Genomic DNA, 26,604 nt, shown 5'->3' with positions numbered 1-26,604 from the left:
CCTGGGACTGGTAGACCTAGTGTGTGTGACCACCCCTCTGCGGCACTTGCTTACTGTGCCCGCTATCACACCCTGAGGTTGGCGACCCGGCCCCCAGGGGGCTGGCAAGCTTGAAGACAGTCTGGGCCGTCACTGCAGCTGGGGGCTGCTGGCATCGGGCGGAGACCAGACAACTGCACACAGACCCCTCCCCTCCCCCCGCCCACGACATGGTCTGCAGCACAGGAGCCCCGGAAAGGCTCAGGCAGCACGACACGGGTGAGCCACGAGGCCAAGAAGCAAGGCGGCCGTGGGGCTGGCCGGGACAACTGTTAAGGCCCCCTTGGCTCTCGGTCCCCTTGTAGCTTCCAGACACTCGAGTCTGCTGTGTCCTGACAGTGTTTCTACTAATTTAGAAACCGCGGTGAAGCTGTGTCAGTTACAGATGACCTCTCTGCCATCGATCCTGTCGTTTCCACAAATTGTCCCCACATTCACTGTGACTCAATGAAAAGGGACGCGGTGGACACATGTCCTCTTCAGGGCCAGCCGTACTAGCACAGGCCCTGGGTGGCAGCCCCTCATTGCCCCGTTTTTAACTCGGGGTCAAAAAGTTCCCTGTGGACTGGAACCCGCCTGCAATCCCTACGGGTGACAGACGCACGGCAGGGACAGCCAAGGTGAGCGGCTTCTAGTCCAGCCAGACTCCAGCCCACGCTCACTTGTTACTGACTCGAAGGTCACTTCTGGCCCTAAAAGGAAGCAGCCACAGCAGAGGCGTGCTGAAGTCTGCTTAGCAGGCCATCTCCTGTCACTGAGTGACAGCGTCCCAGGTCCAAGATCTCGTCTAATTCAAGTCCAACCGACAGGGGTGCTCCTGAGCTGGCTGCTCCTCTGGGGTGGGCGTCACCTGTAGACCATGCAGCCATTCCCCTTTCCAATGGCAGTACCCTGTGTGCTGAGACACCAACCTCACGGCCAGGTAACCCCCACCTGGGCGTGTGCTCTGAAGCCTCAAAGCCAAACGGGAAGCCCGCGAGAAGGGCCTCCTGCCTCCATCCAGGCCAACCCGTCCCCCTTCGCTAACCCGCCTCGGCCAACCGGGGCGCTCCAGGTCTTCACCAGCACCCTTCCATAGACTGGGAGATGCTCAAACCCCGGCCACCGGTGACACGCCCTTGTCCATGCCTCAACAGCGTAACCCAGCCAACTCCTCAGACCGTCTGGGACAGGTCCCTTTCTCAAAGGCAGAGGCACGTAGCAGCAGCTGTGAGGGGGCAGATGGCCACCAGCCACGTCCTCTGACCCCGCCTGCCCTGCCTGGTGCAGCCTCAAGTGTGTGAGCCTGACAGGTGCCGTCAGTGAGGCCCACCCGTGGGACCCCAGGTGTGGGACGCACCTGTGGTGATGGTGGACAGGCTAGTCCATTGTGAGCCAGTTTCCCCTCTGTAACATAGGTTTAGGCCCACTTTGTGTGCACCTGCCAAGCCACCTGTGACCACTGAATGTCACCCCAGCATACTGCCACTTACCTTAATTCTTTTGTGTTTTTTACAGTAAAATAAAGCACAGATTCAGAAAACTTGTAAAACCAGAACACAGCTTAATAAGCGGCTGTAAGGGGGGCACTTCCAGCCACACACAGGGCGAGACGCTGCCAGCCCCCAGGAGCCTCTCCACGTGGCCACAGGCCCCCGCACACGGGGGCGCACAGCGACCACTCTGGCATCCAAGCCTCCGTGCCCGACGCAAGTGCCAGCAGGCCGCCCCGGGCCCATGGCCTGGCCACGTGCACTAGAACCGGTGCGTCTTTACGCCCCTGTGGCCCGCAGGGCCCCACGCCCCGTACTCCCGACGCTTTATTTCTAGATCACAGGCCCTCGCCACGTGTGCTTCCCACGGGCTGGACCAGGCTGATCCCGCCCGCCTGGTGCGGTGAGGCTGGTCCTCTGACGAGGTGGCCAAGCCGCTGTTTCTAGAAAGGAGCCCTTTTCCCCAGCGGGTGAGGCAGGAGGAAGCACCTCATCCAACCCGCGACGAGGCTGCGCATTCTGGAGGCGAGCAGGGACCTGGAACTTAGGGGGACAAAGCTGGCAGGAACAGGGACGCCCGCCTGAGAGGAACGTGTTTCCGACGGGGCCACGACTCTGTGACTATCGGAATGCTGAGCTGCGAGCGGCAGAGTGACCGTGGCCGAGGGGCACGGCGCATTTCTGACAGCAGCGCCCCAAAGAACTTCCAGTGACGTCAACGCTCTGCCCGTGTCCTCGGTCCCGCAGGGCAGCCCCACGTGGCCACGAGACCAGCATGCGACAGAGCAGCCTCAGGCGCGACGTGTCCTAGATAAACACAGGTCTCGGCCACCCTAACACGTACAACAAACACCTGACAGCACATCGGCTACGGACAGAACTCTTCCTGACTCAGGACAAATCTCTCCCAAAATACGAATGGCAACAGACTTCCCCGAAACACATTTCGGACACGAAAACTTCCACGCAGTTGAGCGCGCGGGGCGTTGCTTAAACTAAGTACTTCTCAGCCACCAGAGACGTTCTGAGCCCGAACGCTTCGTTCAGGATCACGGGCAGCGGCGTCCACACCATGGCATCTGGGAAAACGCAGCCAAGTGGCGGACAACGCAAAACCGTGACCAATCAATGTGTGTCACACACTGCTAACCCGCCACAAGGATGGAAAAATCAGAAGGAAAGGGTTGGCAACTGCAAAAAACAGCTACTAAACACGAAAACCAAAAGCACCTAACACAGCGGGTGAGGGAACGGTGCCTGGCCGCGGAGAAGGCGCCCCCTGGACTCGGAGACCGGCACCCTCGCTTTTCGCCCATAAATGGGAAGACCGCCCTGAACACGAGGTGCTGGCACGGCCACAACGCCAGGTGTGCTCGCTCGGGCAGAGCGCGAAACACCTGAGCTCCCGTGCCCGCCCTCCGGCACGGACTGTTTACTAGATGTTTCAAATAGAGCTTTTTATCATCATCGGGTACTTACAGAAGGAAACGAGCAAAGCATGCAGGTCGCCTCTGCCGTAAAACGAAAGCATCAGAACCCCCGAGGGAAGCAAACCCGAGTCTGAGATGAGCAGCGTGGAGGCCACGCCACGGCATGGGGACCGAGGCACGGCGGCAGAGGGATGGCATGAGCCATTTTTGGAGGAACCGAGGCAGCAACTGGTGCTTCCACTGTTTTCAGATTGCTACTTAAGCAGTTTGCGTAACTATCGAATAAGTTAAGGGATTTCCTATAACTTTTACTTTTAAATAATCAAAACAAACACTGAAATAAAAAGGTTTGAGAAATTCCGATGCCATCAAAATCACATTACCTTTTGCCTTTCCTTTGAACGAATTCACTGTAAAGCTGTATTTATAGATACGTACGTTCTTAGGCATTTAAACTTTAAAAGCTGAATCACTCATTACTGTTATTGTTTACAATCTTGCTGTGAAAACCTTATTTATTCTGAAACAAGTCATTTTCCTTTTTTCTTGTATGTACCATAGTAGCACATACTTATGATTTAACCGAAATAATCATCTTACTTGAAGTTGGCGTACTAGGTGATTTTCTTCAATCGGGATTTTTTTTTCTTACAAGTTTGCATCCTTAAAGTTTAATGCAAGGTTTTAAAGGGGGGCTGACAGCCGGGTGGGTATCCTGTCACACAACATGCACCACCAGACAGTGTGGGCCAGGGTGGGGGCAGACACACTCCACGGAGCTGCTGGCTTCTAAGGGAGCACAGTGCTGACTCACAAGTTACTCAAACCTCTGCAGCACTGTCCACCAGAGTCTGCGTCTTATGCTTTTTCTTCGCTTTTCTCACCCAGAAGAGTTACCTACTCCGTTGGCCGTGGAGCCGGGCAAAGGACTCATCTCCTTCCAAACTGGCCTGCTTAGGGCAATTCTGTGAAAGGTAAAATAAGTCAGTCACTCTGACTTCAGTCTCAAATCGTGACCTTAAAAATCTTAAAATGGCAAGTCAGGAGGAGGACCACGTAAAAGCCTCTCTGCCACTCACGTCCTCACCAGACAGATGATAAACAGTGAGTCTGGCTTCCAACCTGCGTTTCAAATGAAGCGGTACACGTACACGTATACACACACGTAGACACTCACGTGGTCACACCAACACGCTCACGCACACCACACACTCACACTCAGCACAGTCGCCAACATACCATTCTCACCCACCACACATACACCCCCACACGTGTGCGCACACTCGCATGCCGACACTCACGCACACGTGCACTCGCACTCCTAGATGGCCGCCTCCCCACCGTGTGGCTGTGTGCCCCAGCACTAGAAGACGATTCTGAGCCCCGCAGAGGAACCCTTACGCAGCAAGGCTGGTGACGAATTTCAAAGGTGCAACTCCCTAAAATGCAGTCACAGAGGCCACCTTAGCGGTGCAGCAAGGGTCACTCCACTGACAGCAGCGACAGCGCACCCGGCGTGGATGTGGGCGCCTAGCTGACCCCGCCGAACGTCCATCCTCCCTTCTCGGCACCGTTGCTCTGGACTGTCATCAGTCCCTTCATCGTCAAGGGACCGCAGAATGACAACAGCCGAGGTCGAGGGGGAGCAGTGCAGAGGCCTGTCTGCCCATGTGTGCGTCCAGGCCCGTGGCAGGTCCCCAGCACCAAGCCCCATGGGTTCTGAAGCAGAGGCCAACCTCAGCGGGGGACGGGTACTCAGGAAACATGGCCGTGACAGGAACAGCCTGCCCGGCGCCAGGGCGCTGAGCCGCACTGCCCTGTGCTTCTGTACAGCTCCCAGGGGGACACTCCGCTCGCGGCCACCTGGCTGGGGGACCTCCAGAAACACGGGCCCCACGTCCTGAAGACAGGGTGCTCCCAGAGCTCCTGCCTCCAGCTAGGACTCCACGCCCAGCTTCCACATGGTGTGAACACAGCCTGAAGCCTGACCACAGGCTCCATGGAAAATGAGCACCCAGCCACCTGAAAAAGGTGCAGCTTTAAATAGTCCCTCTGCTCCCACAACCAATGAGCTCAGTTTGCAAATGAGTCCACACCTGGCAGCCATCGGCTCCCTTAATGACTGGAAATTAGCTTCACTAATCATGCTACAGGGTCAGTCTCTAACGGTAGGATCCTCCCATACAAAACATACAATTATTTTGAATCAGAGGCCGGCTGCTAGCTCCCCACGATCACTACATCTTACGGAAAGCGAGAGAAAAACAAACGCTAGCTTAGGCACGAAAAGCGCGGTACAGAGCATTCCATGAAAGTGATAAATGATAAAGGCTTTGCAGCTGGAAAGCAGCCCTCGGTCCCGCTGGGGGAGGCCCGGGCCACGGGCAGCTCGTGTCTCTCAGTCCCGCTGGCGAAGGCCCGGGCCACGGGCAGCTCGGCCTCTCGTGTCTCGTGCTCCAGGGAAGAGCCATACTCCCCACTCTCCCATGGAGGCAAAGCAGGTGGTGCTGCCCAAGCCCATTGTCGTGCCGGGACGTGGCCTCAGGCACGGCCACAGTAGAATGTGGCACACACATCAGACAATGTCAAAGCCGCAAAGTCCCCATTAACGGCCCCAAACGAGAAAACTAAATTACTCAAACTTACTGCTTAGAGCTTTTGGTCTTTAATCAACTGTTTAATCCAGTTTCACATCATAAAACTTAACCCAAACCCGAAGGCCAAACGAGGACACTGCAGCTGGTAGCCTCAAAAGCAGTCACCAGCAGCTCCCGCAGCACTGACCTCACGGGCTCATGTGAAACGTGAGCGTGAATGCGAGGCCCACTTTACTAAGCGACCACCACACCCCCGAACCTCCGTGGTCACCGAGACCAGCTTGTAACGAGGCTCATGACGTCGAACGCTGAGTCTCCGTCGCTGGCAAAAACGCGTGCATCTGGAAATGCACACTCCCCTCCTTCCCGGGTCGACTCGATGAAAGAAAACTGACTCCATTTCTCCACTCTCCTTCCTCCAAATTAAAGGGGGAGCCGTGTCCATCTCAAATTACAGCTGTTAATAATCAAACCAAGAGGGAAGGAGGAGGAAGGCTGGCCGGGCCTCCATAAATGACGCCAGAACAGAGGGCTGGGCGGCCTGGACGCCGAGAAACCAGCGGATTTGCACAGCGCTTCCCAAAGCTGGCGCCCACTCGCCGGCCACCTTCATGGTCTGAGACGGAACCAGGCAGGCGGGCCCCGGGGGCCAGCTCCATAACGACTGCCTGGGGTGTCCGCGCCCGTACCCCCCACCCCGACTTCAGAGAGCGGGCACGCCCGGCCGGCCAGGGCACATATCTGGGCGCACGGTCGGGCCCTGCACGTTTCCGTCTACACGCCTCCCAGCCCTTTCACATCTCAGCCACCAAAGCCGTGGGGACGACTCCGGGGACGGAGAAACTTTCAAACGTGGAAAGGAAACTCCTTTGCCCGCGACCAACCTGGAAACAAAAAGCTCCTGACTCTGTCTCAACCCAGGGTACTTATTCGCAAACAACGCACCTGTTTCTCACGTAGATGCTTTGTTAAAACATCTAAACAGGTGCATAACCCCAAAGACGTAAAACCAAGAATAAAATCGGAACGGACTTCCCCCCGCTTTTTTTTGATATAACGTATTAATCGGGTAGCTTTCAATTAGAGAAAATCCTACACTGAATTTATTATTCCTAAAAAAAAACCTGGTTCCTTTTATGGAATTACTGCTGTCATCTGTAGTTCTGCATAGATTTTAGAAATTCCTAAATCTACATTTACGCTGTCTCAAACTCTAAAGAGAATATGGAAATATTCGAAAGAAAGAGCGCTCACCTATTTAATGTGAAATTCCACTATTTTTGCTAGTCGGCAAGCTGCAGAAGTTTCTCAGCCTAGAGGTCAAATGCAACTGTGAATTTTTAAAATCAAATTATTAGCAGTTTGTTGATAAAAATAAATGTGTCAGTGAAATACAGTACTTTAAAATGTCTCTTCCTCGATGCCTTTGGAGTTCCCTGCTAATACGTATCTGCTGGGGCCACACCAGTCAGTAACAGTAACTCAGCAGATCACTGCTTGAGACAAACCGGCCCAAGACATGAAAAAACTAGGATAAAGAAGACCGTTTCTGGGAACAGCCCTCCGTGTGACCTAAGGACGGGGGAGCAAAATACCCTCTCGCGGTCACTCCAGTGTTGGATGTGATTCACCTCCGTCTTCCCTTCAGAAACCTACAACACCGGGCTAAGCGAGAGAAAAAGGAACAATCGTGAGAATGTATAATTTAATTGTGAAGCCAAAACTGAACAAATGACACATCTGGTTTGCCAGTGACTGAAGACAAAAGTGCCTTCCTCCTGGAGGTACGAATCACGTGTGGAAAGGAAGTAGGGGCTGCAGAGTGGGGTCTGGGCAGGACCTGCCTCATCCAGGCAACATCTCTCCCTAGATGAGAAGTGAGACACACACAGCTCTGTGACGATGGCGTCCAGCCGGGCCCGGGCTCCGCGTGTCACCCGGTCTAGGAGAAGACAATGAGCCACAGCCACTCCTGCACGGGCACCCTCCGCTCCCAATGCCAGAGTGACTGACTTCTCCACTTTGAGCCCCGAGGGCAGCGACTGTCCAGAATCGCACACCGGGTGGGCGGCACGCGGGGGCTCACGGTATCGTAAGCTTAACAAACGGTCTGCGGCACTATCGTCTTCCACGTGTGCAGGTGTGTAATGTTCTAAACGCAGGTGAAGAACATGGACAAAGCTATAAACGGAAGGGTGTCGCCAAGCTGAAACATCAGCCCTAGACATCTCAGTGACGTCACTTCTCTCCCACAGTTGCTACAGTGACTAAATTGCACGAAGACACCAATTCATAAATACTCGTTGGAATGTGCACAATAAAACTGCTAATCTCACGAACTTCGACTTTTTCACATCAGTTTCTTGCCCAGATGTGGGGAGGCCCGCTGTGAGGCCCCATGGAAGGAGGACGGGGACCCAGGCTCTGGCACCGATGGCCCCAGAGCTGTGCTGTTTCGTTGCTTAGCATGTGTTGAATACCCGCTCGCCTGCCTTGCTCACCCTTAGGGGCCACTCGTGATGCTCTCGCTTCCTGAGACCCTGCGCTGGGCGTGAGATTTAACCAACCCGCCGAGACGTGTCAGGAGCAGCCCCCACCGCCAACCACAAGTGCTGGGCTCTCTGAACCAGGGACATCATCAACAAGCCACTTACCCACCGCCTCACCGCGCTGCCCTCCCCCACCGCCGGGAGGCGCTGTGTTCTAATAACGACATACCTACGAGCTGGTCGTCCCAAAAGAAAAATGCCTTTTCACCAGAAAATTTTACGCCTGGCGGTTCAGTTCCCAAACTAATCCGCCAGCGGGACCCGACCTACGACACTGAAGGTCAGGACTCCTGCAAACCACGGCGCAACGCGTTTGTTTTAGGAATCCTAAATTTCAGTGATCCCCACAGGAGCTAAACGGAGAAGGAAGAGGCAAGAGACGCTGGGTGTCAGTCCTGACGCTGACCTGAGCGCCTGGCAGGACCGTTTCTGCGACTTGCTGTCTTGCAGAACAGCGCGAGCTCCCCTCCCTGCGGCTGACTTGGCTGTCTCCGGAACACCGTTCAGGGCCCACGACTCAGATGTTTACAGGTGGTGACAAAGTAGAAGGCTGTGTGCTTCTAGGAAAGGGACTTGCAAACAGATCTGGACATCGGCAACGTGAAAGACAAAGGTGAGGGCCACGTGCATCCCCACCAGCACAGCTCAGCTCGCGACTGGCTGCTGCCCTCCTGACACCCAGGACCCCCGCTTCCTGGGCGGGCTTGGGGAGCGGATGCAAATCTGACGCACATGTCCCACGCCATGGCTTCTGGGGTGAGCAACAGGTCGCACATCCTGGGCCGCCACGCTCCAGCCGGTCTCAGAGCTGGACGGAGCCAGGCTGAGCCCCATGAAGTCTGCTTTGCAAAGCTGCCGCCCCGCCCCCATCGCCCCGCCCTGGGAAAGGTCTCCTGGGCCACCCCGGGTGGGCCTGAAAGGTGTGCGGTCACTCTCCCTAAATTGCCGGCGCCCTTTCAGAGCGCAGAGCCCGGTGGCGCAGGGCGGGCGGGTGCACTGAAGGCATCCTAAGGTACAGCCAACGAAATCCAGGCGCGCGCACCTTTCCGCTGTGGGCACCCCCTGCCCTTCGCGACACTCCCCATTTCTCTGATCTTATTTAGAGTAAAAATATCGCGGAATCCGCACTGTCCAAGGAAGAGCGTTTGAAGACGTCTCCACAGATCTTAGTTACCCCGCAGGGCCGGCGCCCAAACCGCGTGGCTTTTCTGCCTCACACGGGACCCAAACTGTGTAACTTGTCGTTTAGGGCAAAAAGCTTTGGCAACTCTAAAAAGGAACGCCCCAGATTATCAGTGATCGTCGTTGTCATTTTTGATGAAGGTACATTTCCTCGTGCGATTTAAAGTGAATCCCGGTGAAATCCAGCCGCGTCGTGCGGTCTCGCGCCATGGAACGAATGACATTGTGGGCGGCGATGGCCCCACAGGTGACAGTGGTCCCAAGGGTTACCATGGAGCCGAAAGCTTCGCACGACCCAGCGCCTGGTGGGTGGGGGTACTGCCGTCTGCGCACACACACCCGGGCCACCCGTCCTGCCGAAGCGCGGCGCACGGAACGCACGGGACGCACGCGACGCACGCGACGCACGCGACGCACGCGGGCGCACAGAACTTGACGACGGGCAGCGCGCTCCCGGCCGCGCGCGCCGCGCGTCACACTCCCGGCCGCGCGCGTCGCACTCCGGGCTCGTGCGCGCTCCACGTCGCGCTCCTCGTCATTCCCCTGGAGGACTCTACTTAGAAATAAACGTTTGCTGTGACCAGGAGCTGCGTGCCCCGGCAGCCGCCTCAGGCCTCTCGCGCTCACCGGCCTCTCGATGGCAATGTCTACTCTCGTGCTTGACTCAAGCACATGTTGTCCTGTCCAGTAACGGCTGTCCAGGCCACTAGCCCCGGAGCTGTGCCTGGGCCGTGCACCGCAACGCTGTGTCGCATGTGTGACCCAGGCGTGCGCCCTGGCTTGCGGCAGGCCAGCCCATCTGGGTGCGCGCGGCACGCTTATGTTCGCGCCCGCAGACTCGCCTGAGGACGCATTTCCCAGCAGGCAGCAAACGTGTCGCCGGCGGCAGTGACCTACACTAACAACGCCAAACTGGTCTTTGGAGGCGCTGACTGGCGCTCAGGGAGACGCTGCTGTCGGCAGGAGGCGTGGGGGCCGTTCCTTGAGCCAGGCCCCGGCACACGCCACTCTGGAGGCAGGTCGGGACCCGCAGCAGTGGACAGCTCCGTCCCAGCCACACTAGGAGGTGTCCGTCCCCAGCACGGCTCCCGCTCTGCGTCTGGGGCCTCAGCTCTGGCCCCATTGGAACAAAGGGTTAAGCCACACCATCCACGGGATCAGCTCTAAGGGCCCTGCCTCTAGGATGAACCAGATGGCAGGGAGCGACCAGGCGCAGGTCCGACCCTGAGCGTAGGCAGCTGCGGCGCAGACTTCGGAAGCCAAAGGGGCTTCAGAAACGCAGGGCAACGGGAAGGTGAAAACAGACACGGTCTCAAATTAAACGGACCAATTACGAGGCAGTCCTAAGATGACAGGGGATGTGGGGCTCCACATGTATGGGGAGGTGGAGAACTGGGGACAGTCACACGACACCAACTACAGAGAGGTGGGGCAGACATACCGTCACACAGACCCGGCACACAGAGGACAGCGGCCGGGGAGCCAGGGGGACCGCGGGGACCACCGAGGAGGAGCATGGGGAGCCGTGAGAGGAAGGACATGAGCTCTCGGTTCTGCCACGGAACAGACACGCTAAAACAGCTCAGTAAAGACAGGGAAGAAACCTCAGGTGACAAAACGCGACAAACTAGGATTAATAAGAAAACCCACCTAAAGTAATTCTCCGCACAAATCTGAGAGAAATGAAGATAATGCGTTTTTTTAATCGGTCGGTTGAGTTCTGCCTACTGAAAGACAGACGTCCTCTCAAAATCGTGCTTGGTGCTGCAGCTCTACATGTTTTGTTACCCCGCCGCATGCAGTCCGCGAGGGGACCCTGCGCTGTGGGCATCTGAAGATCTGCCACCAGAATCCTCGGCTCCCAGGATTGTGTCAACAGCAAGGAGTCCCATGCAGCGAGGACCAAGTCAGATCGGATGCCAGCACAGAAGCCACATGGCGCCCTTCCCAGGAAACCCCGCAGGACACCTGTGACTTCCCTGCAAGCTGGGAAGGGACAGTCCCATCCTGATTCCCATCCATGTCAATTTCAGACTGATACCCACACCCCATCGGGCTTTGCTGAAGGCTCACCCCACCTCCCGACATTTGGGCAAAGAGGCAGGCACGTGGTCGTTTGCAGGTAATACGACTACGATTTCAAGGCAGTGAAGAAAAGGCTGTTGACTGAATAAATTCTGCTAGACAAACTGGAAAGCAATTTGGAAGAAAATTTAAACACCGAACAGAATATGTTAGAAATTCCACGTGGACGAGCACGATGAGGGACGAAATAAACCAGCTTTACTCAGCAATGGCACCATAACCTTTGGTAGGGAACGTCTTTGAGTCATGTAAGACCCAAGACCATAAAGGAAAAAAAAATGAAAATTCTGACTTCTTAGAACTTCTTCAGTAAAATGCTTAGTAAAGTAAAAATTCAAACGGGAAACTAGAAGAAAGCATTTAAACAACGAAAGATTCATCTACGACATATAAAAACTCCCTATAAACTTATAAGAAATGGATAAACACATAAAAATGTGCAAAGAGCACAAACAAGTAAATCACGCAAGAAATACGAATAGCCAACAAACATGAAAACATAGTGGCTTTCACAGAAGCCAGAAAACTGGACGTTAAAGGAACAAAAATATAACATTTTTCTTCTTTCAGAGGCAACTGTAGAAAACTTAACCAGTCACTGAAGGTGGGTTGACACGCACGGCGCTGGTGGATATGAGAATCATCACAACCGGGCAGTAGCTCCTGAAACGTAAAACGTGCAAGGCCCTCGCACACTCAATTGCACTTAGAGAAAGTGCTCACGAAACACTCTGTGTCCTCAACGATCTGAGTCAACCAGCACGTTTACTGCAGCACTGTTTGTGATGCGAGCCTGGAAACCACTGGAACATCCATCACGTTCCCCCTTCGGCAGCTCCAGAGCGAGGCCGAGACGCTGCTGGGGACGCGGCCGACGTCCCAGGCGGCGGGGGAGGAAAGTCCCAACGAAACAAACCGAGTGACCTCGATCACTGCCGGACGAAACGATGGACACGTGCACGTGTGCTCGCACGTGGAAATGACATTTTAGAGACCAGGGGGACACAAAGTCAGTCTCCTGAGGGGCTGCGGTGGGTGAGGGGAAGGGACTCGGGGATGACGCTTTCCAGTTTGAACAACGGGACGCAATCTGGGTCGTTGGCACCATGGTGGTGAACGGACCTGAAGGTCTTCTCAAGAACGAACGCAATTCACATGCTGGCCTCGCTGGCCCAGGCAATGTCCCTGCCTCTCCTCCTTCACCTCCCATCCTGACCCCACGAGGGATGCGCAGACTTAAGGGACAGGACAGCGGAGGGGACAGCAGACAGGGAAGTGACAAGCGGAGACCAGACTCTGGGCGGTCCTGCCCCGCCCCCACCTCCTGGGGAGATGGGCAGACCTGAGGCTCAGGTCCAGGAACCCCGACCCAGCCCAGGAAGCCCGTCCTCCCCACCAAGGGCTTCACAAGGTGCTGAGAAGGGACAGTCACATGTGACAGGGCAGAGGAGCTGGAGTGTCCCAGAAGGAGACAAGTCTATGGGCATGGCAACGGCAGGCAAGCTCCAGGCAGCTGTCCTGCCACTCCTGTGTCCAGTGGATTTCGTCTGGGATGCTGTCTCTGGCCATGGGACAGAAAAGACCAGCACAGGTATCCGCTGAGAGCAGACTGAGCGCCACACAGCCATCGTGACTCACCACGTCAGGGGTGTTACGGACGCCCTGTTCCTTCACTCCCCTTTGCCTGTCTGGCAGGAAGACAAGCACAGGGATGAGCAGAGAGGAGGACGATGGCCCGCTGTGTGGGCGTGGGCACCAGGGGACCAGCAGGTGGCGGGAAAGGAGAGGCAGGCCCTCGGCCCCGTCCCAGACAAGCCCTGCCAGCCGGCAGCTGTGGCATGGCGCTGAAAACACCCACAGAACTCTTCGGCAACACGTCCCTCCCCCGCCGCACAAAAATAAAATCAGATCTTTAAAGTCAAAGAAAAAGATCTTTAACTCAAGAAAGGAAAAATCTTGAAATTCTGACCCCGAATGGAAAAGAAACTTGGATATTCAACAAGCATCAAAGAATCTAATGTCGGCCGCACGTTGTCGGCTTGCTAGGCGGCCCTGCCCAAGCGATTCTGTCTCCCGTCCTAACTTCCATGGCTGCCTCTGTCGCTGGGCTCCTAACCAGTCCCAGCGGTGTGTAGGCTGTCACCGTGGAAACAGCAAGAGACTGCTCTTTGGTACAGCACAACCTGTCCGGAACCGTCACGTTCAGCTTCCCAGATTTCCGGATTGGGACTTGGCAATTCCTTTCATCACCCCTGAAATCTGGGAACTCTGTAAGTCATCTTTAGGTGACGCAGGAAACTGCCTCTTGAGGCTACGGCTGACACCACCCTATCGGCCAAGGTGGCTCGTGAGGGTTTGTGCCCTGCCCTACACCTAATGTTATCGTTTTTGGAAAAACAGTAACGTTACTTAAAAATGAAAATTTTCAATCCTGCCCACCACTACCAACCTCCAGTCTAATACCAAAATAATCTGTATAAATCACAGCTCGTGAATCACGCGGTAATCTTTTTTTTAAAAAAACAGTAACACATAAGTGAGTTTTAAATCAAAGGAGCTACGGTCACTAGAGGTCAGACTGGAGACCTAACCATCACTTCAATGTCAACAGTCCAGGCCACTGATGATCTATGCAATGATGCTTATACGTGTGCTTGTATCGATCGCTGGATTGGGTTACGGTTCTGAAGGAAGCTGCCATTCCCAGCAGGTTTCAGATACTGGATTTCAGGCACATACATGTGAAACTTTCTAGAGGATGGCCGAGGCCTCAGAGGGTGCCAGTGAATTATCATCTTAAATGATGTTTCAATAACCAATTGCATTATTAGATGAAAAGAGTAATCATAGTAAATTTGGAATACAGTTTATTCGCTGGCTGAAATAATTATTCCACAGTTAGAACATGAGTAATACTCCGATCTGGACGCGTCTGGCATTCAGTGGTCAGCCCCAATGTCTTACTAATCTGTGAAAATTCTCTCAACTCAATGGCTGCCTGTATAAACAAAGCAGGAGACAAGGTTACCGAAAACCACAGCCGGTACCGCCCATGCTGTAGACTGGGAAAAACCAAATCTGGCAGGGTGGGGAGGGGTCAAACAGGGGAGGGTGTGAACACGGGCGGGACAGGTTGGTCGGCTGTCACATCAAATGAGACTCTGTAAACGCGGCATGTGCATTTTTACTGGAACTCAGGAAAGCCTTCATTTCCCCCTTAGAGAATGCCCACTCAGTGTTTGCTGTGGCAGCTGAAACCAGCAGCCATCACCCGGGAGACCAGCTTCTGCAGAGCGCAGCAAGCCACCTGCACCTTGTCGCAGCCACAGACACAGCTCGCATGCAGGCTGGGGATCAGGACCCTGGATGGGGTCTGGCATCCTCTGTCCACGTGCCTCTACCCCTCGAGTGACAGCCAGGACAGGAACTGTTTCCTAGGCTGGGACCTGGACCCCGTGGACCCATTACGGTTCCAGCTCTAGCGCCAACGAGACGCATGTACACAGGATGCCCAGGACATGCCAGGCACACACAGGAACACATTAACGACAACGCCTTCCTGGGCATCACTGTAACCATGGAAACAGGACACTCAAAGGGCTGAAGAACTTATTGAAGACACGGCTACTCAGTGCAAAGAGGCGCCCAAGCTCACGCGCCCTCCACCAGCCATGCTTTGGGAATAAACAGCCCAGTCGGCTTTGCACAAGATACAAGGTTTCCCCGTGCCTCAGTTTCCCTGCTGGTAAAATGGGGCTAAACATCTCTCGGTTTCCTCTAAAATTCTGATGCTATCTTGTGCCCCCCAAAATTTTTTTCAATAGAGAGAAAAACATCAAGTGTTCAGAGTGTGCCGGCAAGCCCAAACGTCTGCCGGTGTTTGTCTCACAATACTGAGGGCCCGGATCCCATGCGGGGCTCCCGGGGCGCAGCTTCTAGAGTCCGCCCCTGTCACGGCACAGTGTATGCATTCTGGAAGGTCAGGGAATGTGGTGGTCTGTTCAGGCAAGGATCAGCACGATCCACGTACAGGGGACCGACGTCTGGAAGGTCTGGACACAAAAAACGCATGAGTGACACTGCCCTCACCACAGCTCAGCCTTCCCCCGGGGACTGAGCACGCGGCCCAGGGGGCCACAGCACCCCCTAATCAGTGGTCCCCGTCTGTGTGCCTTTCCGTCGCCAAGACACCGACTGCACCACGGGGCTCACTCCGCCGGCCAGCAAGGGCACCCGGGTTTCTCTTGAGGAGCTTCGCTGCGCTTCTACACTGGATGAGTTAGATGTGAGGGTTTTCGACACCATCTCTCCCCGACTAAACCCACTCAGGGTGCTGTCGCCACGCGGGGTTGACTTGATCTGCCGGCATTCCTCGGCCGCACGTCTGTCACCTGGAATTCGCCTGCCCTCGTCCACCTCCATCTCCATCGTCCACAGTCTCCTCGTCACTGGGAGCTGTGCCGGGCCTGGGGCTGGCCTCGTGCTGGACGGTGTCACACGATTCACTGCCTGGCCCCTTACGCCACCACCTTCCCAGTGGCAGGTCCATCTTACTGTGGACGTTCATCCTCTTGACTCAACAAGACCCCCAGGCTGCTGGTGTGCGACACCGGGCAGAGACAGGAGCCAGCCCTCCGACTGGACCTCAGCAGTCCTGTGAGCTCGTGCTGCGCAGCGGGCCCCCAAAGCCCCCGGACCCTTGGAATCCCCAACTTGGGCCCATCAAGGGTCAGCGTGTGGAATCACTCCCGGAGATGCCAGCCTTCCAACCCCACTGACACTGCCACGCCGTCTCCCGTCTACACCCGGGACGTCCTGTGGTCTCACTTTACTCCCGTCTCTCCCTCTCGGTCCACACCCTTCTCCGTGGGGGCATCATTCTTAGCCCCTTGGTGGGACCAGAGACGAATCCTGTGTTAAGACAGAAGTCTCTCCCAAGCGCTGAGTCTGTGTGGGAGACCAGAACGCACCCTGCTGTGACACGGGTCCCCAGCTGCCCCGTGTGGGTTGGCCCAGGACAGCAGGGACAGAGCGTCCACCGGCACGCCATCTGCACTGTCCTGAGGTCCACGTAACAGAAGCTCCCACCCCAGCAGGCCGGCCACCAGGCGCTCCCCACTCCACCTTCCGACTTCCGTTAGCGAGTCCCCCTAAACTGTCACAGCGAGGGGACACAGAGAAACCTTTCCTCCAAGCTGTGCTCAGCGTCTGTGCTCTATCCCACAGAAACGAGAACGGCTGTTCACCCTTCCGATGGCGCGTGACCTGGTCCGGCCCTCCCCGCTGGCCGTCGCGCGATCGTGGACAAGTGGCCAGTCTCGAAGCATCTCAAAGCAGGTGCTCAGCTCCCGTTTCATAGCCGCCAGACCAGTCAGGGCGGGAGGGGGTGGGCGCTGAGACGCGACCGTGTCGGCCCAGGGAGAGGCAGCCAGTGCACAGTGCACGTCTGTTCGTCATCCGTCCTTCCCCGACCACATGTTCCACTTCTGGAAAGTCTCCTTCCCTCCTCGGACGGCACGTGATGCCGTGGCCCTCGTCCTAAGCCCTTTCGCTCTGCCGGGACACGCCATACAGTCTGCCATCTTGTTCGCTCTAGGACAGTCAGATACTTTCAATCTCACGTGACATTATCTCAAACTTGGGGCTTTACTACCCATTCAGCTACGGTCAGTAACCAATACTAGAGGAGGTGGGCTCCCAGTTGACTGTGGACTTGACGTGCCAGAAGAGGCTAGAGTAACGAGAAACGGTCCGAAGCTGGGGAAGTCACGTTAGTGGAAATGACACGCGGATAAATGGGGGCGGGGTGGCATTCTGCAGTAAGGTGGGTTCAACTGGCTGTGGCGACCCCCAGCCCAGGCCGGGCCGTCGGAAAGCACGTCGCACGACGGCTCCAAGCACAGGCACCGCATGACGCCCCCTCCAGACGTGCTCAGCGCCCCCCATCACCCCCAGGCCACCCGGCTGGCTTGTGTGCGAAGCCACTTTCACTCATCCCCAGTGGAGACCTCCTCGCGCCCTGACCCCGCTCCGTGTTTGGAAATGTCGATCTTTACAAACTTCAACTACACGCCCTTCCAACGCTCCTCTTCCCTAAGTAAGAGAATTAAGTTTTCATGAACTGCAAATGTGTGCTCTCTCCACGCGGCTCGCTTTCTCAATGGAGGATTAAAATCGAGCTCCGTAACACATTGTAAACGACCAAGTTCTACTCGCAACTTTGATCCTCTACGACTCCTAGTAAGAGGGCTGCTGGGTCTGTCTTACGTGGAAACAAATCTACGTGACAGTCAGAGCTCTGCGAACACTAAACGGTAACACGCAAAAGATGACTGTTAAAGACGTTTCTTTCAATTGACTGGGTGATGCAAACTGTCTCCAGATGCAGAAGCAACGTTCAAATCCTTTCTCGGGCGTCAGAAAATCTTTGGGTAAAATGGTGGCACAATGAGATTAAATGGAAGGGTCTCAAAAGTCGGAAGCCTGGCGTCAACTGTGCTTTGCAGCCACGACCACCGGCTGCAGGCTGAGCAGGGCCACGGCCATCTCTTGTCCCGCAGTCCCTATGTGATTGCTCTGACAATGTTCACCGGTCACCCATCAAAGGTTAAGGGAACCCAGAGTCACTTAAACGCTCGAAGGTCGCAGTGACCTCTCAGTAACAGGACGGGAGCATTTTCCAGAGTTGCACGCATTTTTTAAGTAAAGAGAAGCACAGATTGTGAAAGAGGATCTGGAACACTCATCTGTTCTTCCCAACGAGCTGCTTCGGAGGCCAAACCCTGCCGACGAGGGTGTCCTGTGAGTGTTAAGCCCAATCACGAGTCCCTCCTCATGGAACGTCACGAGCCAGTAACTTACTGCTACGCGAGACCACTGAGGACGGCTGCGACTGGAAAGTTTGTGTTCGGGAGGAAAGATACTATCCCCTGGGGTTACAAAAAAATGAGCCGTGCAGACCTCCAACGTCCAACATTTTATGCCACTACCGTGCCATAAATTTATTTTTCTAGTTTTTCAGTAGGGTACAGTATTCTGTTGATTCCATTGCCAACATGTGAAACTCAACTACCTGTCATCTTGTTACAGAATCAACTGAGATAGTAAACGCCCCAAAATATGTTATATAGTAAAAATATATATATATTCACGTTAAGTAAATGATAACCTCTAAACTTCAGTGACCCTGAGAAGATAAATTCTAATCATGAAAATAATTTGACCTTTGAACATCTGACTTTAAAAGCACTACTAAATTAGCTTATGATGAATCCCCGGACCACCATCACAATGGATGGGGTCAGGCCCCAAAGTTTTTCAAGTATGAAAAATATTTGTCTTCAAAGTAATAAACAGATAAGATTTAACACTAGCCTAATATTTTATCCGAAATGCTCTAAAAAGTAGTCGTTGCCTTATGGAACAGGACCAAGTCAAATCTCTAGTTCCAAAAAATTTTTAGAGAGAAAACCAAGAATTAAAATGCCTCCCAGAGGTTACAAATGGGTACACTAGCTAGAAGAATCACAAAAAGCTGACAGAATGAGCAGCGCGTTTTCCGAGAACAGGGTGCCTTCCTCCTGCCAATGGGAAACACGTCCTGCACCGCGTGTTACACACTAACACGCAGACGGCCCGGCTGGAGGCTCCGTCCCGCCTGTCCTGTCCCGTAGGCCAGACCCTCCTCAAGGAGAAAGAAAAATGCTCCTGGCTAAATGGGGAAACTTACAAGCTCTGCAACTTGCAAGAATCATCCAAAACTCCAAAACAAAAAAAAAAAAGGAAAAAAAAATCAAAACGTTTACAATGTATAAAAAGTAGGAAAATGATGAAAACAGTTGGCCAAGGCCTTTAAGTGTTTACACAGCTGCTATTTGGAAAGTAATCTGTGCCAATTAGCCGTCTCTAAACCCACCGGGCTCCCTGAACCCAGGGAGATTAATTATAACTGTGCTCGGATTGGAAGGGACTCTCTTCTACTTGGCTGCCTGGTACCCGGGAAGGGAGGGGCGGGGGCAAGTGTGTGCACAAGTCTGTGCCTGCTGGGCCTGTTCTCGTGTGCACACACTGCACAGCGAGAGAGCTAGGCCTGCAACCAGCCTGGGACTGGCAAGTGGTCTATCACCCACTCCGCCTTAAACGACTGACACCCAGAAAGACCAGCAACACGTGGTCACAGACGTTCATACGTACAAACGTGTGTGGGCAGCTGGCACAAAACAACCCCAATGGAGGTGACAGGCACCTGTGTCTGCAGCTGCCAGCCCAAGTTCAGGGTCACCGGGGTGCAGACGTACCTGAGCCCAGACTACCTGGGAAAGGAATAGCTGCACACAGGACTGTTTGGTGCAGGACACTGAGCCACCCGGCTACAGTGCTGCCGGGCCTGGGCCACCTGGTGCAGGGCTATCCGAGCCCTGACGCCCTGGGCACGGCTTACCTGGGGGCCAGGTCCTGGGCACCAGGACTACCTGAGCCACCTGCTGCAAGGCTCTGGGGCCTGGACCTCCTCAGCTCAGAAACACCTTGGGAGGAGCCACTCGGGTGCAAATCACTGAGCCGGGCCTACCTGGGCCTATATACCTGGCTGAGAGAATTCCGGGCCTGGGCCAACTGGGCTCAAGGCTACCTGGGCAAGGGGCCACCTGTGCATGGCATACATGGGCACAGGGCCCCCTGGGTGTAGAGCTACCTGGATGTGACGCTCCCTGAGCCAGGAACACCCGGGCCACCTGGTGCAGGGCTCCCTGGGCTCAGACTACCTAGGCGTGCGTGACCTGGGTGCCAGGACCTGCTGGGCTGACCGCCTGCGCCGGGCTGCGTGCGCTCACCTGGTGCGTGGTCAGCCGCACCCTCCTCTCCGCTGTCGCCGGCGGCGTCCTCTGCCAGGCGGGAGCCCGGGGAGTCGGCGGTGGCGCAGGCGGAGCTGGGGCTGCTGGGCTGCGAGGCCGAGTCGCCCTCGCTGAGCGAGCCACAGCGGGCGCGGGGCGCGCGGTCGCCGGGGCCGTCCCTGTGCCGGCGAGCCCGGCGGTGCACGCGCGAGTGCAGCACCATCTGGTGGTAGGTGCGGAAGATCTTGCCGCACTCGAAGCACTCGGAGGACTTGCCTTGGCCGGCGGGGGCAGCCGTGCGGCGGCCGGGGCGTGCGGCGGGCCGGGGGGCCGCGGGCCCGGGCGTGGGGTCCCCGGGCGCACCCGCCCTCTTGCGCGGGGGGCCCTGCATGCCCGGCTCCAGCTCGCGCTTGCGCTTTTCCTGGCTCACCAGGATGTACTCCCGCCGCTCCCTATCAAAGGCCACGTCCCCAGCCAGCGCCTCGTCCCACGCCCCGTACTTGAGGTACTCGGCCGGCTCGGCCACCTTGCCCCTGGTGGCCAGCTGCCAGGCCTGGTAGCTGTTGACCGGGTCCAGCTCGGCCACCCGCTGCCCGGCCTGTCCGAGGGCGGGTGCACCGGCCCCGGCAGGCCGCAGGTCCAGGCACTGGAGGAAGAGCTGCTGCGAGTCAGCCGGGCCCGGCGCCCCGTCCTCCCCGGCCAGGGCCCGCGTCCGGCCCGCCTCGCCCCGGCGGTGGACGGCGTTGTGTGCGTTCAAGCTGTCCAGGTTTGTGAAGAGGTTCCCGCACTTGGTGCAGACTTCATAGAGGGCCAGGCCGGCCACGATGGCCTCCTCCTGCACCACGTCATTGATGGTGGCCACGGGGTCCAGCTCGCTGCGGGGCCTGTTCTTGCCGCCCGCCTTGGGGCCGTGCGCCTTCATGTGGTTCTTCAGGAACCATGGCTCTTTGAACCTCCGGCCGCAGATGTGGCAGCCATGGTCGAAGGAGCCACGGTGCTTCTTCATGTGCGCCTTCAGGAACCAGGTCTGGCTGAAGGCCTGGCCGCACACCTCGCACGGGAACTCGCCCGGCGGCAGCTCGGGCTTGCCGCCCTCCGCGTAGGCCTCGCCACGGGGCACCTGTGCCGTGACGTGGTCCTTCCCGATGTGGCTCAGCAGGGCCTCCTCCCGCAGCGTCACGTAGCTGCACAGCCGGCACCGGAAGGTCTTGTGCGCCTGGTGCACGTGGCGCTCCAGGTCGGCCCTGCGCTGGAACCGGCTCCTGCAGAAGGAGCACTGAGCCAGCGCCGCGCCCGCCGGCGCCTCCGCCTCCTTCCGGCTGCTCCTCAGCAGGATCTTGCCGCTGCCGCCCTGGGCCGCACCGTTCAGGATCCGGTTGCAGGCCGAGGTGCTCTTCGTGGGGCTGGTGCAGCCGTCCAGGCCCTCGGACACACGCGCCTCGCCGGCCTCGGGCTCGTGGCCCTGTGCCAGGGTCCCGGTGCGGTGGCTGCGGATGTGGACCTTGAGGCTGCCCTTCTGGGACGCCCTGTGGCCGCAGTAGGGGCACTGGTAGGGCTTCTGGCCCGTGTGCTTGCGCATGTGCTGCGACAGCGAGCTCTGGAACGGGAAGCTCTTGCCGCAGATGCAGCAGCTGTGGCTCGCGGCCTTGTCCCCATCCGCCTCCGGGCTCCGGGCTGCCCTGGGGGGGCTGGGGCCCCTCCGCAGCTCCAGCTCCGCATCGCGGCTGCGCTCCATCGCGGACGCGCTGGCCCGGCCGGGGCACGGCTGTCAGGCGGGCTGCGGGACCAGGCCTATCTCTCCATGTCCAGAGCAGCCTGCTGCTTCCCAGCTGCGGAGCACGGCTGCCACCGGCACACGCTCGTCCTAGCCGCAGAGCATGGGGACGGCGGCCAGCACCTGCAACAGAGAAGACACGAGAGCTTAGGGACCAGGTTCCCAGGTGGACGGAGACCCACCCGCGGGCAGCGAGCGACACGCTCCAGTCCCAAACAAAGAGGAGGCTCCGACAAAAGTCCTAAGACACGGACCAACAGCTGCCTTCCTTCCGAGATCGATAATCAAGCCATTAATCATTAATAACGGTGTGCTAATCATTACAACGAGCCATTGTAAATGACTGTGCACTAAAACAACTTTTATCAAAAAACATTAAGTCTTGCAGACTGGCGGGGGGACCCGTGGGCATGTGAGAAACAGCTCCAGGACGCTCGCAGCAGAAACGAGCTCCGAGGAGCAGGAGGCGGAGGCGAGGCTGGTGGCAGCTCCTGCCCCGAGAGCCGCGAGGCGGTTCACTGTCGAGGCACGTGCAAGCGCGCGCGGACGGCGAGGACACGGGCGATTAGGGAAGAGGCCACCAAGCGCTGGCGGGGCTCGAAGCTCCTCCAAGGCCTATGCCCTGAACCGGCGGCTGCGGGACTGGGTGGCGGATACTGGCTGCCCCGGCCACCACTCCCAGGCGTGTGTGACCACAAGACCGTCTGTTCACTTCCACAGTGACGCTCGGCCTTCGCCGCCTCGCAGAGCCCGAACTCCTTGTCCCGCCTCACGATGCCCTGCTCAGCCTGGCCCTGTCCCCTATCCTGCACCCCCTCCCTGCTCTCCCCACGAAGGCGCCCTAAACACTGGCCAGAGGGCTGAGTCCTGGGTGAAGAATACTCTGATGACCCCAGGAGGTCAGGCAGCCTCCGCACTGCCCCACAGGTCAGACCCCCGGGGCGCCTGTCCTTCCTGGGAAGGCCAGGTCTGCCTCTGCCTGGTGACAGGAGGCGTCACACTGTACCCTCAGTGCTGCTTCCGTGCCCGTCTGCCCTTCGGAAACTGAGGGGCAGGACGCAATCGGCGCTGCTCCTCCGGGCACAGGCCCGTGCCAACTGGACACCGGGGTGCCCTGGCCGCACCCGGCGCGCAGCAGGCAAGCCGACCAAATGCCTGCAAACCACCAAGTGGGCCCAACGCACACCAAAAGCGACTACGCGCCGTCAAAACGAGAATTCCCGCCTGACTCGTGACAAGAACGTAAACAAAACACCGAGCCCAGGAGAATGGATGTCTGCGATCGGCGCCTCTCAGGACAGCGCGGACGGGTCAGGCCAGGACGAGCCCCCCAGCCGCCCTGGCACGCGGCAGGTCACCCTTCCCGTCTCGACACACGCGATCGCGTCACTGCCTCGGGGGCCTCCAGGCTCACGCCACACGGAGCGGCCCCCAGATGGGCAGGTTTTCTTTACCAAAGCTCACGTGAGTAGGACGGAAGCTGTGTTTTCACAAAGTGACACAGGAAGACGTCCCGTTTTCAAACTCAGAGCGCGAAGAAGCTGTGAGCCGCTGTCCCTGAACCGGACAGTGTGGCGATGCCCGTTTTCTGTGCAGAGACCAGAGGTCCCCTCCCGGAAGAGCCTGGGCAGCGAGTCCTGCTCAGTCTGGGTGGTCCGGCCCGCCACGTTTTCACTGAAGCAGACGCAGAACATCGCGACAGGAGGAGGGACCCTAGGGGTGCGTGGTCACCCCAGTGCCCGCGGGCAGCCGGGATTCTGAACACGCCACACTCCCGTCCCTCCACTTTCCCACGAGGGTGCAGACCCCAGCCAGCAGGGAGGCCCGTGAAGACGCAACACGCCTCGTGTTCTCCCCAGACGCCGCCTCCCACCGACGAGCACAAAGAGATCTCAGAGCTGTGTGTCCTGAGACGGCTTCCAACAAAGCCCCGTGCCGGCCGCTCCCCGGCTCGCCAAGGACCAACGCGCCAGCAGCGAACTGCGACGGGGCCGGAGCAGAGCTGCAGGCGGCCGTCCTGCCGGGAGACGGAGCCCCAGACCAGCGACCCGACAGCCTGGACCCATGACAAGCCCCTGAAGTTGGACAGACGAGGAGGGAGGTCAACTCGAACACCTCTCAATGCATCTTCAGCTCATTTATTTTTCCAACAGTTTTGTTCTTGGCACAAGCTTCAGGTGGCTATGTTTTATTTATGGTGAATTTATAAGGCAAATGACTTGCACATCTCCCCTTCTATCCCAGGGCTTACTCCATCCCCCCAAATGCTGTGTGTCACATCGTGTGTACAGGTATGACTGGAACACGCTATTTTACACTTAACTTAGTGACCTAATCTGGGCATAAAAACCTTAAGGAACCATCCAGAAATAACAGGACAAGAAACAACTGAAAACTGGACCCTGCTGGCACTGAGGTAACTTCAGACGCCACTGGACCTGTAGGTTAGTTCCTCAAGGATGTGACATGTCGCACAGTCCTCCACTTCCAGGGGCTCTTTCAAAGCCAGGCGGCAGCTCCGGGGCCAGTGCAAGGAGACCCTGCCTCCTGCCTCCGTGACATCCCAGTGTGGCAGGTCCCGGGGTACAGAGTGACCCAAGGAGCCCTGGTCCCCGTCAGCCAGCCGGCAGGCTTTCAGGGGGCATCCCTCACACGGGGGGCCTGTCTAATCTGCTGGGTCCTGAGTCTGGAACCGACATGAGGCCGTGTGTCACCAAAGCCCCTGCTGGCACGTCCTGCCCGGCCCCACTGAGCGCCACGCGGACCCCCTCACGGGCAGGGAATAGCCGTGAGCAGCAGCGGCCCTGCCCGGCAGGGCCTCTGAGGCCAGGCTGCGCCCCGCCCTCCAGGCCACGGGCCCAGCGACAAGGAGCGGTGGATGTGACCGCAGCAGCACCAGGCCCGCTGTGAGCCCGACAGGGTGGGAGGCGGCAGCACTGCCCCCTTCTCTCCCGGGGCCGGGGTCTTCCCCGCGTCTGGGAGGGCTCCAGCTGCCCCGCTGGCTGAGCGTCCGCATGGCCTCACGGCGGCCTCGACGTTTCGGTTTCTGCTTCCCAGCACGTGACGCCCCTGGACGCAGTCCTTCGAGAAGCCCGCAGACTGGAGGGTGCAGTTTCCATTGCTCTGGCTTCTCCGGAGGCCAGCAGGCCTCCCGCCCTGTGCGGGAGCAGCCTGGAGGGAGGGCGGGGGCGCCCAGCGGCTCGCCCCTTCTCCACCCACTCCCGCCCTCCGAAACTAAGCCCTGGGTAAAGCCCTGCAGGATGCGCAAGGGTGCGTTTCCAGAGGACTTAGAAACATCCCAGAGGGAGAGAGATGCAAATGCAGAATCGGGAAAAGGGCCGTCATGGCAGTAGCCGGCCCAGCCCGAAACACGGCTGTCCAAGGGGAACCGTCACGTGGACAAAGCTGCCGATGAGGCCCCCCGTACCCCCTGCAGAGGAAGTCGGGGCACGCTCCACCATGGGCCATCCTCAGCGGCCGGACCCACAGACCCGCGTGACCTTTCTCTTCAGCGGCTGGCAAGGGCTGTGGTTTAAGACGGTCCTCACTTCTGTCCCAAAGACAACAAGAATGCGGTCATCGGAACTTCCAACTTAAAAACAGGCCCCGGGCGGCCGTCCCAAGGAGAGGGCTGTGGGGGTGTCACCAGCCCTCCTGGCGCAACGGCCTCTGAGCCAGGAGGGTCTCGGATGGTTTCTCCCCGTGTACCTTGGTCCCTAGCGGGGAGCAATGCACACCCCGACACCACCACATGGACGTGTCACACCACTTGGCTCCGGCCAAGCGCCTGGCAGCGCTGAGCAGCCTCTGCGCTTGCAGATGACGCGGCTGCGTGTCCCAGCTTTCCCCGACCCAGTGACTGAAAGACAACTAGCCATATCGGACGTGTAAGGAAGTACTAGCTTTTTGCCCAAACCAGGGGGACTAAAGAAAGTCTGTCAGTACATTAGGAGGTGGGGGGATCGGGGAGAGGGGGCAGCAAAGGCCGAGTGTGTCTCTTAGCTGACACAGGACCACACGTCACCCAGGGACAGGCATGGGCACAGCCCCGCGGGAACACATATTTTGCCCATAATGAATCGCAGTTTTGTTGTTACTGTATTACAAACGTTTTCCAAGGCTGTCGCTGAGAAGTTGCCAGACAAGACTGTAATTTAATTGTTTAGGCATAAAAATGGTTTGCTGATCAGGGTTTTAAAATAGATTTTCAATGGATGCCTCACTGTGTTTCTGTAGAGATAATGAACAGTTTGAAACTATTTTTTAAAACTGCCTTATGTAATTTTCAAAATAAGTTTTATTTTTAAAAAGTTAGGTAACTTAATCATTTATAAAAAATGAGCAAAAGTAAAATGTTAATGTTAATTAAAATAAAAATGTATATTTATAACATAAAATGCATTATAATGGAGATGAAAAGCGGTTTGAGAAAGCAAAATATGTAAGTTACGAAAAACAATACGTAGCTAATACTTTATTTTCATAAAAATATATAGCGACACTTTAGAGAAGGGAACTGAACACGGGCAAAGAAGCACTAGGTCGCTGCCAGCACAAGCGAAGCGGGCGACTTTCCCGAGACCGCTCACGCCCGCCGACTTCGGGATGAATTCGACCTGTGGGCAAATATTTCAACTCACAAATG

General features: G+C 57.0%; 1 protein-coding gene across 5 annotated transcripts in view; it reads right to left on the bottom strand.

Moving 5' to 3' along the window:
• The window catches only part of ZNF516 (zinc finger protein 516), a 91,086-nt gene that overhangs the window by 30,638 nt on the left and 33,844 nt on the right, over positions 1-26,604 (bottom strand). For all 5 annotated transcript variants that reach the window (XM_039839484.1, XM_039839493.1, XM_039839504.1 and 2 more), the window contains exon 2: positions 20,186-22,082. In XM_039839484.1, coding sequence (XP_039695418.1) covers positions 20,186-21,920 — 1,735 coding nt within the window. In that variant the 5' untranslated portion in view covers positions 21,921-22,082. The remainder of the gene's footprint in view (positions 1-20,185; positions 22,083-26,604) is intronic.

This window comes from Pteropus medius, unplaced genomic scaffold (genome assembly GCF_902729225.1).
Source record: "Pteropus medius unplaced genomic scaffold, Ma_sr-lr_union100, whole genome shotgun sequence".
Classification (NCBI taxonomy): Eukaryota; Metazoa; Chordata; class Mammalia; order Chiroptera; family Pteropodidae; genus Pteropus; species Pteropus medius.
The sequence above is the reverse complement of the archived record's forward strand: the minus strand, read 5'-3'. Positions and strand labels throughout refer to the sequence as shown.